Here is a 12,746-nt window from a genome sequence, read left to right as displayed (position 1 = left end):
AAGTTATGAATGGGTTAGCACCAATATGAAATTGGTGCTAACTGCAATTGTTTTGTGTCTTCATTCATGGTCACAAAACAATCACACATCATACTGCGACTTGCAATTAGGAAGAGAATGCCCCTTCATATATGTGACTTGCAAAATTGGTTTTGTGCATCGCAAAATACTTTTTTCTTGTTGCAAATGGCCTGATTTGCAGAATCGGACTTTAACAAGTAAAAAGCTACGTACATCTGGCCCTATGTCCTTTTCGTTGATGGCTTCTGTTTAAGAGATTCTGAAGGTGCCCTGAGATCTTGTTATGCACTTTGCACAGTCACACTTGTGATAGACGGTTCTCGGTTTCTGCCCAAGTAACCAAATTGATTGCTTTTACTAGAGCATGCTGTATCATTGATAGTCAATATGGGTTTGGTGTTGTTCATGACTTTGGACAGTTGTGGTCACAGAGAGGCTTCGTGACCTCTTCTGGATCACTTATCTGAAACAGTGACAAAGTTTACCAATTGCTGAAAGCGTTACAGTTACCTGTGAAAATTGCAGTTGTAAAATGTGCAGCTCACCAGAAAGCAAATGATTACACTTCATTGTGAAATACTTATGCTGATGAAGTTGCAAGGTAATCTGCCTTGCATTGCATTTCCTTTAATGAAGAAGTAAATTATGGAAGTGACAATGAGACAAATCAAAATTTATTTATGACAGCCATAGATACTTGGGAAGAAGTCAAAAGACTATAGCATGAAGTGACAGATGAAGAGAAGCAAGAATGGACTAGAGCAGGATGTACCAGGAGGAATGAGGATGATGTTTGGGCTTCAAGCGAGGGTAAAGCAGTACTGCCAAATAGTTTATTGTGCCTGTTGGCAATTTACTACCATGAACAGCCTCACATTGGTAGAGGTGCAATGTTTAGAACATTCTACAAACATGGAACAATCTTAGATGCAGACTGGTTGCAGAAGCAGTGTGTCACAGATGTATAAAGTGTCAGCAGGTGAACATAGGGAAATGCATAGTTGTTGCAATGTGTCATCTAGGCAGATCAGGAGGCCCTTTCAACCGAATGCAGCTTGATTTCATCGAATTGTCAGTGTGCAATGGATTGATGTATGTATTGGTGGTGGTGTGCGCATGCCTTAAATGGGTCAATGCGTCCCCAACCAGAAGTAATGACCCCCTCATGGTTGCAAAACTTTTATTGAGGGAACTGATACCTTGATTCGGTTTTCCGACTGCGATGGAACTAACTAGTCACCTGGGAGTAGTTGTTCTGAAAATGTATCATGTGGACATCATCATTGCACCAGTCTGGGAAAAGAAATCAAACTTCAGAGTTGAAAGAGGAGCGAGTGCCTCAGAGATAGTGGGAGATATATTTGGAGCCATAATTCCATCAGTGGGAGTTATCTTGAATGATCTCAAGATTAGGAAATTGCCAATGATAGTAGATAAGCTATCTACTGACTATCCAGGAGCTATGTTATTAATATACACAGAGATGGTTGCTGTAAGATCAATGGTTTTCCAAAACTCTCATGCGTTAGACATCTAACTCGCAAAGGTGGGCAGAGTCTGTAAGACATTACATGCCAGATTTACAAGAAACCTGTGCAGCGCAGCATAAAAATTGTCAGCGCCGCGCTGAGTCAGTTCTGAAATGCAGAGATGAGCTGTATTTACACAAATACAGCACACCCTGTTTTTCCCCTAGCTCTCGCCCTCAATTTAGCTGCCAGCACCAACACAGACATCCTTGCACCAAAGTGCAAGTGTGTCTGCATTGAAGGGAATGATTGTTTATGTGCAGGAAGGTGTCCATTAATGATGATTTGCTACTTCTATGTGTGCTGCGATTCCTTGTACATCTGGGGCAGCGTCAAAAGCAATGGGTGTTGCGGTGGAACACCCACAGAAATACCCACTGCACGCACCTCGGCCGAAATAAATTGTGTCAGTGGGGTCCATATTAACAAGGTCACAAAAAAAAGCTTAGCTCTGCCTTGTAAATATGGCACAGTGCACAGCACCACTGGTGTGTCACAAAAAGTGGCGCTTCTGTGGCACTAGGGTCTTGTAAATGTGACCCTTTATGTGCAACATTGTTGTACATACATACCTGATAACAGTAAGGAGATAAGAAAGTACACTGCAAACATGACTGATCTGAAGAGAGATCTGAAAAGCCTGACAGACGCAATTGGAAATGGTTTTTCAGCCATTGGAAAAAGGTTTAGAGACATGGGAAAGGAGATAGTAGGAACCATCTTGAGACCCCTGTTGATTGTGATTTTGTGTATTATAGGTACACTTGGATTTTCCAAAATGTACATGATGTTGCGTAGGTTCTCATTATGTTAATGAGGGTACTGGATTTGGGAGACAGGATCACACGAATTGTGGCTACTAAGTATGATTCCACATCACATGACCCCTGTCGGTCTAATCTGGGTTCTCTGGCTAACTAGCTGTGCCTCATCTCTAACCGAGATTATTGGGGCAACCGGGCGCATGACAAGAAAGACTCCTCAGAGGAATCATAGTCAATCAGGTTCCATCCCTTTCTCTCAGTTACCAAAAGTCTCATATAGGCAAAGACAACAGAGGCAGAATATAGTTCAATAAGGATTTATTGAAGTAACTGCTTCTTAGATAAAAACTTATGTATTGCAATAACTAGGATGATAAAACACAATAAAAACAAGCAGGTGACTAACAGTAAAAAACAAGAACAGTCCTACCATACTGTCATTAGGAGTGATATATATTTCTCCTACCTATACTATGTTTGAGCACAGAGTAATAAGCCTAATCTGCCCTTCAGGTTTCCCCTGTGGGGGTACATCATCCTTCATACCTGGAGGAAGAAGCCTGTAGTCTAGAGAGACACCGTCCCCATGTGGATCAGGGGTCCGGCCGTCTAAGCAAGTAGCTGCAGTGAAGGAATCAACATACAGTGGTAGTCATCTGGCTGGAACCTCCCTCTAATGTGTCTGGGACAAAGGGGTGTTTTTATAATAAAACAGATGACATTTCTAAGAAATGGTCCCCACGTATGAGTGTATGTGTTTCTGTGAATGTTAGAGACACAGCATACCACGGTTGTTGGCAACCCTATCTGACTGTAGCCTTGGAGAAAGCACAAAGTTAAATAAATGTCCTACTAAGAATGTGATGCTAGGTGAAAGTACAATGAGATAAAGACAATTAAATAGCACCGCAAATGTAGCTATTGCCAGAAAAATAAAGTAATGCTGAATAAAATGTAACAGGGTTAAAGTTCACAGCGGCAGGCCTAGTTAGCTTAAAACAAGGTGTCTAAAACATGGCTAAAATAGCTATACAACAATGATACTGAAAGAAAAGAGCAGAGCCTAGACAGGAGAAAGGGGAAATAGAAATGGAGAAAAGGAGAAGCCTTTATAATTGTAATTTCAAGAAAATGGAGAATTACAGCAGACTTCACCGAAATAAGACATTGGGATTCTGAAATGTCTCTGAATGTCACTGAAGTGAGAATTTGGCCTTTTTGTGATGGTATTTTGCAATCAAAGGAGGCACTAGAGCATAAACTGTAGCTCTGTTCCTTGTGCTACTGAAGTCAGCCGACTGTGACAAGTTTAAGACACAAGCGTAGAAGAGAGAAAAACTAAAGATGTAAGCTGCACTAACACACATTTTAAATGTGCATTTTGCTTGTATTTCAAAAGTTAAAAGTTGTGTTAAAATGTAATTTAGACTCTAGACTAAATGTGCCCCTTCAAACAATTTTATACTTCTAATGTTTAATAAGTGTTTTATAGGTTTAAAGAAACGTGCAGAAATGAGAAAATGAACTTCTCTGTTATACTTCATGCAACGCAATAGCAAAGCCTTTTCCAACTTAAATTAAATGTTTTACTTATTCTGATGAAATATTATTAATGCTGAATTTATACGTTTGCATATTATGTGTTTCTATTAACAAGAATTAAATCAATTCCTTGTGTTAGCATAACTGTTGCCTACACGGCTTGCATTTTGCAGTCATATAAATATGCTGAACTGTTTTTTTCATAACGCAAAACCTTTCAGACTTCTTTCCCCAGAGAAGCAAAGCCCCACTTGTAAAAAATCTATTTTCTGATTGTGGAAGATGAGTTAATTTGGCTTTGAAATGGAATGTAATGAATGAATATGCTCCGATTTGCACAAAATTGTTACAACCGTTTGGAGTCAACGGAAAGAGGTGATGTTCTCATGACAGACCTGGGAGAAGGTGGATTGTTGCAACCTGAAGTTTTCTAATGAATTATGATTGGAGGATGCCCCCTTTTCGTAATATATACTTATCATGGAAGCCAACTGGAACATTTCATGTGGACTGATATATTGTTTACTGATCGACTGTTGCTCAGAACCAGAGCAGATTCAGAGTTGATGCTGAAGCAGTCTTGTCTTGGCTTGCGACAGACACTCCCCTGATGCTTTGTTAACGAAGATTCCTTGATAGCTGTATCCCTTGGAAAGGTATCTTCCTCTCTGCCATTTGCCCTTGCCCCTAGCCATGCCCCTTTTAGGTTAGACTCTCCACAATGCTGACACTTATTATTTAAAAAATTTTAGTTAGTGCCCTGTAACCTGTTATATCTTTTTCCAAATTACTTTTTGTAAATTTGTATTTTGCCTGCATGTGTTAATTTGGTTAGCCATAGGGTTGTCCAGTGCCCAGCCACTGATTATTGACTTCACTAAATTTGAATTGATTAAATGAATGTGCAATCTGAGCACACTGTGATTTCTGTATTCCTTTTAACTTTCTGTATTATTTTTGAATGTTTAGTTCTAATAATGTTAGTAAGCCTGAATGTATTTCGTTGCCTTGGGCAATCCTTGTTGATTATGTATCTATATAACATGTTTTTTTTCGTGCAGGCTACATGACTTTGAGTTTGTATTTGTGATAAAGCTTTCAACTATACTCCTGACTGGAGTTTTCCTTCCTTGGCCACATTGGTCATAGTATCTAAATTATTGGGGTGGTGTTGAAGTATTTGTTTATGGTTCACCAAACATCTTACTTGGTCACAAGGTTTGTCGACCTCAATGCACATTTGATTCCTGCGAAAGATGCAAAAATGCGTTCACAAAGTCATAAAATATCTACTTTCGACATTTTGGGGTTAGCAGACCTGGCATTGCTGGTCTCTACTGAGGGACTTGACAACAGAGCCAAAGGTTCAGTTCTTGACCGCTGTTCGGGATAAAGCCAGGAGGCAAGATTTGTACTTCAAAGAATAGGAGACCAAGCCACTTCCAAAGAATTACTCTATTTGCAAATTTCAAGGACATTCATTTTTTTCCGAATCTTGGCACATCCTGTCACTAATATTTTGGAGCTGGCTTCACGCGCATGGACACTATTTTGTCCTTGTCTTTTGATTTGAATTTGACAACACATGCCTTACTTGTTTTAGATTTTTTTGTTTGTCTAGGGTACAGCTTCGGGTTTGTGAAAACTACGGACATGACCCAAATGCATTTTCCAATGAGTTTGTTTAAATGTTTGTGTACAGTTTGTGGTATATCTGACACGTACTACCACATTGGGTAGGCTTAGAGAAAGATACATTTGCTGTCGGACTCTGTTCCGTGTTGGGAAACTCGGAACCATCTAGAAAGTCTTTCCTGGACTCCTGGAAAGAACTGCAAAGCCATAATCATGGCAGACTGTGCGCCATACAAATGCAAAATAAAAAATTTTAAATGAATTTTTCTTTACAAACTGGCATTCTGGTGTATGTGTAGCATAAAAAAACATGTTATACTATGGTTGTACCTCATCAAACTCAAGAATGCATTTTTCATAATACAAAATCAACAAATACCAAAAGTTACAAATAAATCTACTCACGGATCTCATTACTGTATTTTTTATACCGTAGTAGTATGTAGATTTAGATGACGACCAGTAATAAAAAGAGAAACATGCTCTACCTCTTCAAATGTACAATTACAACAGCGTGGAGCTATGCATAGACAATGCAAAATAATTGCCACAGCCACAAAATACTAAAATATTTGAATGCATAACAAAGCCACAAGAAAGCAAACCGGCAATATGATGCGATGAACGCAAGATGCATTTTTTCACTGCAGTGGTTATCGGATTATATGAATGCATGCATCACGGATGAGCGGCAGCCATTTCCAGCCGACATGCTTTCACGTTAAGCTTGACAATTCAATTAATGGAACGGCCATATTAGGGCAAGGTAAGTCTAAATGAAGCTGGAATGGTGCATTCTCTGGACAGCTGAAATCAGGCTACGGTGCCAGCGGTGAGAGGCAGGCATGTCTAGGGAATAAGCAATAAACGGAGGGAACAGGAACAGACCTCCGACACAGATTTCCTTTTCGCTGTATCGTCTACATTAAGGAGGTCGCCAAAACGCTCATTTGTGATAAACTGGTGATGCGTTGGAATAACCCCTGTATGTCTCCTGGCTGCAATATCAGCCTCTTCTTGCTCGCGTTTAAGTCTTCTTTGGTCCTCTAAGAGTTTCTGCCATAAAATTGCATAACACGTTCTGTAAATTATCACTGACTTCAATGCAACGACAATAGCTAGCATATTTAACAAATTCAATATTTACAGGAATATTGGGCACCAAAAAGCATTTACAATTTAAAACATTTCAATAATACATCCAATAAAATAACATATGTGCCTTAATGGTGACAATTTCATCTAAGTAACACGAATGTCTAAATAAACAACATATGTCAAGATTTTCAAGTCTGTTTTGCTCACATTGTTTATGCTGATGTCTGTTAACACCTGCAATTACCACCAGGCACTCCTTAGTAGCTGCCTGCAGTGAGCACAATTCCCCAAAGCTCCTAATAAAGGTTAAAATGTAAACGGGTGTAAATGTAATCTGAGCACAATTAAGGGCATGTTAGACCAGTCAGCATTATGGTGGTCTTCCCTAAAACGTTTCGCCTTACTCCTCTTTTTTGAACAATTTTTTGTTGGCCTTTGGATCCTGTGCACTTTACCAAGTGCTTTACTAAGCAGTGCTAAAGTGTGTATGCTCTCTCCTTTAAACACAGCAAAACTGGCTTACACCCAATTGGCACATTTGATTTACTTGTAAATACCTAGTAATGTGGTATTACAGCTACCTCAGGCCTGTAAATTAAATGCTACTAGTGTGCTGCAGCTCTGATTGTGCTACCCACATAAGTAGCCCTTTACCAATGTCCCAGGCCTGCCTTTGCAGCCTGCGTGTGCAGTTTTAAACTGCCGTTTCGACTTGGCCAAATAAACCTTTTGCCAGGACTAAACCTTCCTTTTTAATACATATAAGCCACTCCTAGGGTAGGCCCTAAACAGCCCAGAGGGCAAGGTGTAGGGTATTTAAAAAGGTGGACATGTCTGTTTACCGTTTATATGTCCTGGTAGTGAAAAACTCTTAAATACATTTTTCATTCCAGCTAGGCCTAACTATCCCATATGCTAACATTGGGTTAACTTATTACATTTAATACATTGATAACTTTCTATTGGAAGCAGGTCGAAATGTCAATTTTGATGCCTAAAGAACTGTCATTTGAAGCCCTCTTTAATGGTAAAGTCGGCTTTTAAGTCACAATTCTGAAAATGCCACATTTAGAAACTACAGAAGGATGATGGACAGAGTGCTGAAACTTTTCAAACACTCATTCCCCAGTCACAGATCGGGGTTTAATACATTGTTCGTTTGCTCACCATGCAATCCCAGGTTTGCATTTCTTTGTCCCAACCATTTGGTGCCCGCAGCCTTTATATTGGTTCACATGACTAGATGTAGCTGGGAGTTAGTCTTTGTGTATTGCTTCTACACAGTAAGACATAGGGAAGTAGTAATTGGCAGGATGACTCATCTCTGACTTGAGGGGGAGAAGGTGTCTCCAACCACACTTGTACATCTCAAAGGCCCTCCCAAGAACACTCATAAAGGGTTTGACACTAGTCTTTTGTGATCCAAGATAAGCTAGGGCCAGGACAGGGAGGCAGGGGGTGTGGAAACCTCTAGAACATTCTTCTACTTCAAAGAGGGCACCAGGTATAAATAATAGATCCTCAGATCCAACTCTTCAGGGCACCACTAGACCTGTGTAAGACTCAGAAGGACTTCTGTGCTGCTCTGCAAGAAGGACTGCTACTCTGCTGCCCTGCTGCCTGAGTAAAAGGACTGGACTTGCATCTTGATACTCGGACCACCAGGGTGACTCCAAGGGCTAGTTGGCAGGTCTTCTGATTAAAACCTCAGGGACAGAAAAGGCTCCACCCATCTTGAACCCAGCACCTGCACTATACTTGCTATGAGTCTTATCCCCCAAGTGGTGCCACCCCAGTCCTGGACCCTCTAATGTGGGCCTGAAAGTAATGCCAGCCCAGCTGTGGGCAGAACCAATGCAATGTGATGCATCTCCCCGCAGCTCAGCTTCAGAACTGCTGCAGCACAACGCATCCTGAACACCGAACCTTGCATCACAGCCTAGAGTCTCCTAAGAACCGCTGCTGTGTGATGCATCCTTGATACAAGCCTTGCATCACAACCCACGTTGATGTCATCCTTGAAGACGACGCAGGACTCTGCATCTTAGCCCTGCACTTCTTCGGAACTGGCGGTGCACTATGCCTTTTTGACTCAGCACTTCGCAGTGCAAGTCCCTCGTCGAAGGCCTACTTGGGGGTGATGCAGGATCTCGCTTTGAAGCCCTTGGAACCAAACCTGTGCAAAAAATCTTCGACTCGGGATCTTGCACCGCAATGGCAATCAGGATATAAAGTACTTTGTTCAACAGGCCTAACTGGATCCCTATATCTGGCCCTCGCTCTTTTGCAGTCGGCTTGAACTTGTGACTTTGTCCTGGTCCACTCTGACCATGTAACCACAGGTGGTGATTTGAGCTTCTAGACACTATTCTCCATTAAATCTTTAAAATTGTATATCTCAGGTTCTACTGATTAGATTTTTGTCATTTTGGTGTCAAGTAATTTATTAAATTTTACCCTACTTCTCTAAATTGGTGTGGGATGTTTATTGTGTTGTGTTTTCACTTTATTACTGGTTAAAGCGCTGCATATACTTTACACATTACTGCTAAATTAAGCCTGACTGCCTTGTGCCAAGCTACCAAAGGGTTAAGCACAGGTTAATGTGGGTTTGTTTGTGACTTCACCCTGACAGAAGCTGTGGTGCTGCTTGAGTAGGGTTTCACCCCACCTCAACCAGTAACCCAATTTCTAACACTGGTGTCCAGCAGTGAAGGCTTGTGTTTTTTGCAGTGCCATACTGTGATTTTGAATTACGCTAAACCAGTTTGAGTTTTTTAAATTCTCCTTGATTGGCTCTTTTGCTTTTTCAAAATCCACTCTCAAACTGAGTGACTGTCACCATATCTGCAGGGATGGAATGTGAACTCATCAACCTGAAGAGCTATCCTCTGGTTGAGCTCAAACGCTTCTGTAAGGAAAAGGGACTGCCAATCAGGAAAGGCACTAAGAAGTTGGAGCTTCAGAAAGCTTCTGAGGGCCTGAGCTGAGGTTTACCAGTTGACAACAGTAACAGAAGATTGAATTAAGGAGGATGATTTGGAGGAGCAGAAGCAGGACCTGAATGCATGCCATGAGAAGCAGCACTCAGGAGCGAGGCATGACTTGACTCCTGGATTAGAACTACCTGTCAAAGCAGAGAGTATGTCTTCACAAGGCCTATCCCCAGAGAAGATGGCAGACAGGAAGGCAGAAAGGGAGTTTCCACTGCAGATGAGCAAGATTAAGATGGAGAAGAAACAAGACATGGAGGCTAAGCAAAAAAGGCTGAGAGAGACTTGGCAAGGGAGAAACTCACTTTGGAGGCCGAAGAGAGAAAAATGGCTCATGAGAGGTGCCTCAGCGAGCTGAACATAAGAGCTAGGCAAACAGAGTCTTGCAACAATGGTGGCAGCATACCCACAGTGTCTTAGGGGGAGAAGAAAGTTCACATATATAAAGATATGGTGCTGAACTATGCGGTAGGGGATGACATAGACAAGTAGATTTCTGCCTATGTGTTGGCCCTTAAGATGCACAGGGTCTCAGAAGAGATTTGGGGGGCATCACTGTGGAAATACATGCCTACAGTGGGGAGCGATACCTTGCTTACACCGGAGGTAGGAGGCCAGATGAAGTACATCCAAATGAAAACCATCGTTGTCACCAAATTTGGACTCACCCCAGAAAACTACTGCATTTGGTTCAGGGATAGCCAAAAGTTGTAGAGACAGTTTTGGGTGGATTTTCTAGATTATGTCAGTAAGGCACTGAATGGTTAGGTGTGTGGCAGAAAAAAATATGATTTTACTGGGTTGTCTAACGGATACTAAGAGAGCACATATTCAATATATGTTTTACAGTGCTAAGCCAGTAAGGTCACTGATCTCGGGGAGCGTGCTGAGGATGCAGACCTCTGGGTCAGTCCCAGAGTGTCCAAAGAGGTATCTGGGGCAGTCAGAGATCCCACCAGAAGGGGGGAAAGACAAAATTAAAAATAAGGAGTTCTTTGAAGGTTGCCAAAATACCTCCAAAGGGAACAACAGTAACAAGTCCAAATCCGAACCAAAGAAGAAGGGGTTCTTTGTCAAGCAGACATGGAAGTTTGTCACCCAGTGTACTGAGTGCTACATGTATGGGCACTCCAAGGGAGACACCAAATACCCCAATAGGACACAGCATCCCAACAGCAGGCAGACACCTGGGTTGGTGAATTTAGCACTTAGGGGACAGGTGGTCCCAGTTAGCTTGAAGGAGAGGACAAAGGTTACTATCTTGTCCCTATGGGTTAGAGAGATGATGCCAATAGCCTATGTGCTTTTAAATAATTCTCAGTATCAGCAGTGGGTGATAATCAATGGGCAAAGGGTGTGAGTTCAGAGAGACACATGACTACTGTGAGGGGTCATCTGGTGTCCTCAGAGGTGGTCATTCCAAATACATTACACTAGGTCCTGGTCACAGAAAACCGTGAGAGTCACTAACTAGTGGCTCTGGTTCCCTGTGAGTGGGTAAGGGCCTCAGGTCCCCCAAACTAGCTGTGAGCCCTGCTATGCCTGTAGATTGTCTGTTAGGCAATGACCTGAGAGCACAATGTCTGGAATAAAGTGAAGCTCAGGTCACACCATGAAATGTTACTTCTATTGGCCCTGAGTGAAGACAGCCACAGATACATTCTATAGGTCTTGTCCCACCTGTCAGGCCACTGGAAAAGCAGGGAAAAAGCTGAAGGCCCCCCTGCCTCCCTTGCATGTCATTAGACAACAGGTGTATCCTGGTCTAGGTGGACCACGCCACAAAGTACCCAGAGGTCACCCCCGGGAGGTCAGTGACCATACCTGCAGTGTCTAGGACCCTGCTGGGGATGTTTACCAATGTGGGGTTCCCCAAGGAAGTAGTATCTGACAGACACACTTACTTCATGTCAGCATCTGCGAAGTCCCTGTCGACTGAGTAAAGGGTAACCGACAAGTTATCCAAACCCGGCCTTGCGAGAGAGGAATGGGAGCAAGCTTCCAGGAACCCTCTGAAGATGTAGTCAGATACATGCTGGCTCTCCGTAACCAGATGCAACACTTCGGCCCTGCTGCTTGAGTAAAAGGACTGGCTCTGCATCTTGATCCCAATACCACCAGAGTGACTCCAAGGGGCTAGTTTCAGCCTGTCTAGAGGGTTTGAGTCATGGAGTGTTTAGAGCTCAGAGCTCTCCAAGATCGTTGGACAGGCCAGTATAAGGTGAAGGAGTGGAAGGGGATGCCACCTACTTGGTGGATCTTAAGCCCCTAGAAACCCATTGAGGGTGCTCCATATTAACAGCCCTAAACTACACTTTGGGAGGTCTGAAGTTACCATGCTCTTAGTGAAGGATGACGGAGTGGAAGAGGAGAGTGAACCTCTCCTGACCTCCTGTCTTCCAATAAGCATGATGGGTCAGTATAGGGGTTAACCTCTCACCTACAGTGACCCCAGAACTTCAGAGTAACTTTAGCCACTTACAGAGCATTTATTTCCTCTGTTCTTCCTCAGACCTTGGCTTACATGTCTGTGTACCAAGGACATTGATACTGGAGACAGTATGCCTGCCAAGAACAAACTTTACAGGCTGCCAGATAGTGTGAGAGCCAGTATCAAGGAGGAAGTCTTCAAGAAGTTGGTGATAGAGGAGATTGAGTCCTCCGACAGTCCCAGGTCTAGCCCAGTTGTGGTGATGCCAAGGCTCAGTTCCATCACCAAGACTGACTCTCACCCCATCCCCGAGCTGCTGACCTCATTGACAGGCTGGGTGCTTCCACTTTCCCTAGTACTTCTGATTTCACATTAGGGTACTGGCAGATTGTTCTGACTGGAGGGGGGCAAAGGAGAGGTCTGCATTCTCAACCCCAGTAGGCCATTACCCGTTCCAGGTGATGCCCTTTGGCTTAAAGAATGCTCTCACAGTTCAGAGGTTGGAGAACACGATTCCGTCTGGGAAAGAGGTATTCTGTTGTGCATACATGGATGACATAGCTGACTTTAGCTGGGAGGAACAGCTGTGCCTACTCTAGGGGATCCTTCTGGTCTTGCAGCAGGCAGGCCTGACTATCAAAACTAGTAAGCACCAGATAGGGAAGGGTACCAAGGTGTATCTTGGGCACATGGTGAGCAAGGGCAAAGTGCAGCCCCTTCAGCCCAAGATTGA

General features: G+C 42.8%; 1 protein-coding gene across 32 annotated transcripts in view; it reads right to left on the bottom strand.

The window, feature by feature from the left end:
• Window positions 1-12,746, bottom strand: part of SORBS1 (sorbin and SH3 domain containing 1) — a 794,498-nt gene that overhangs the window by 129,696 nt on the left and 652,056 nt on the right. For 29 of the 32 annotated variants that reach the window (XM_069240476.1, XM_069240479.1, XM_069240480.1 and 26 more), the window contains one exon: window positions 6,380-6,547. The exons of the other annotated variants lie outside the window; for them this stretch is intronic. In XM_069240476.1, coding sequence (XP_069096577.1) covers window positions 6,380-6,547 — 168 coding nt within the window. The remainder of the gene's footprint in view (window positions 1-6,379; window positions 6,548-12,746) is intronic. 32 annotated transcript variants of the gene reach the window in all.

This window comes from Pleurodeles waltl, chromosome 6, assembly GCF_031143425.1.
Source record: "Pleurodeles waltl isolate 20211129_DDA chromosome 6, aPleWal1.hap1.20221129, whole genome shotgun sequence".
Lineage (NCBI taxonomy): Eukaryota > Metazoa > Chordata > Amphibia > Caudata > Salamandridae > Pleurodeles > Pleurodeles waltl.
Note: the sequence above shows the minus strand (reverse complement) of the source record. Positions and strands in the feature narration are given on the sequence as shown.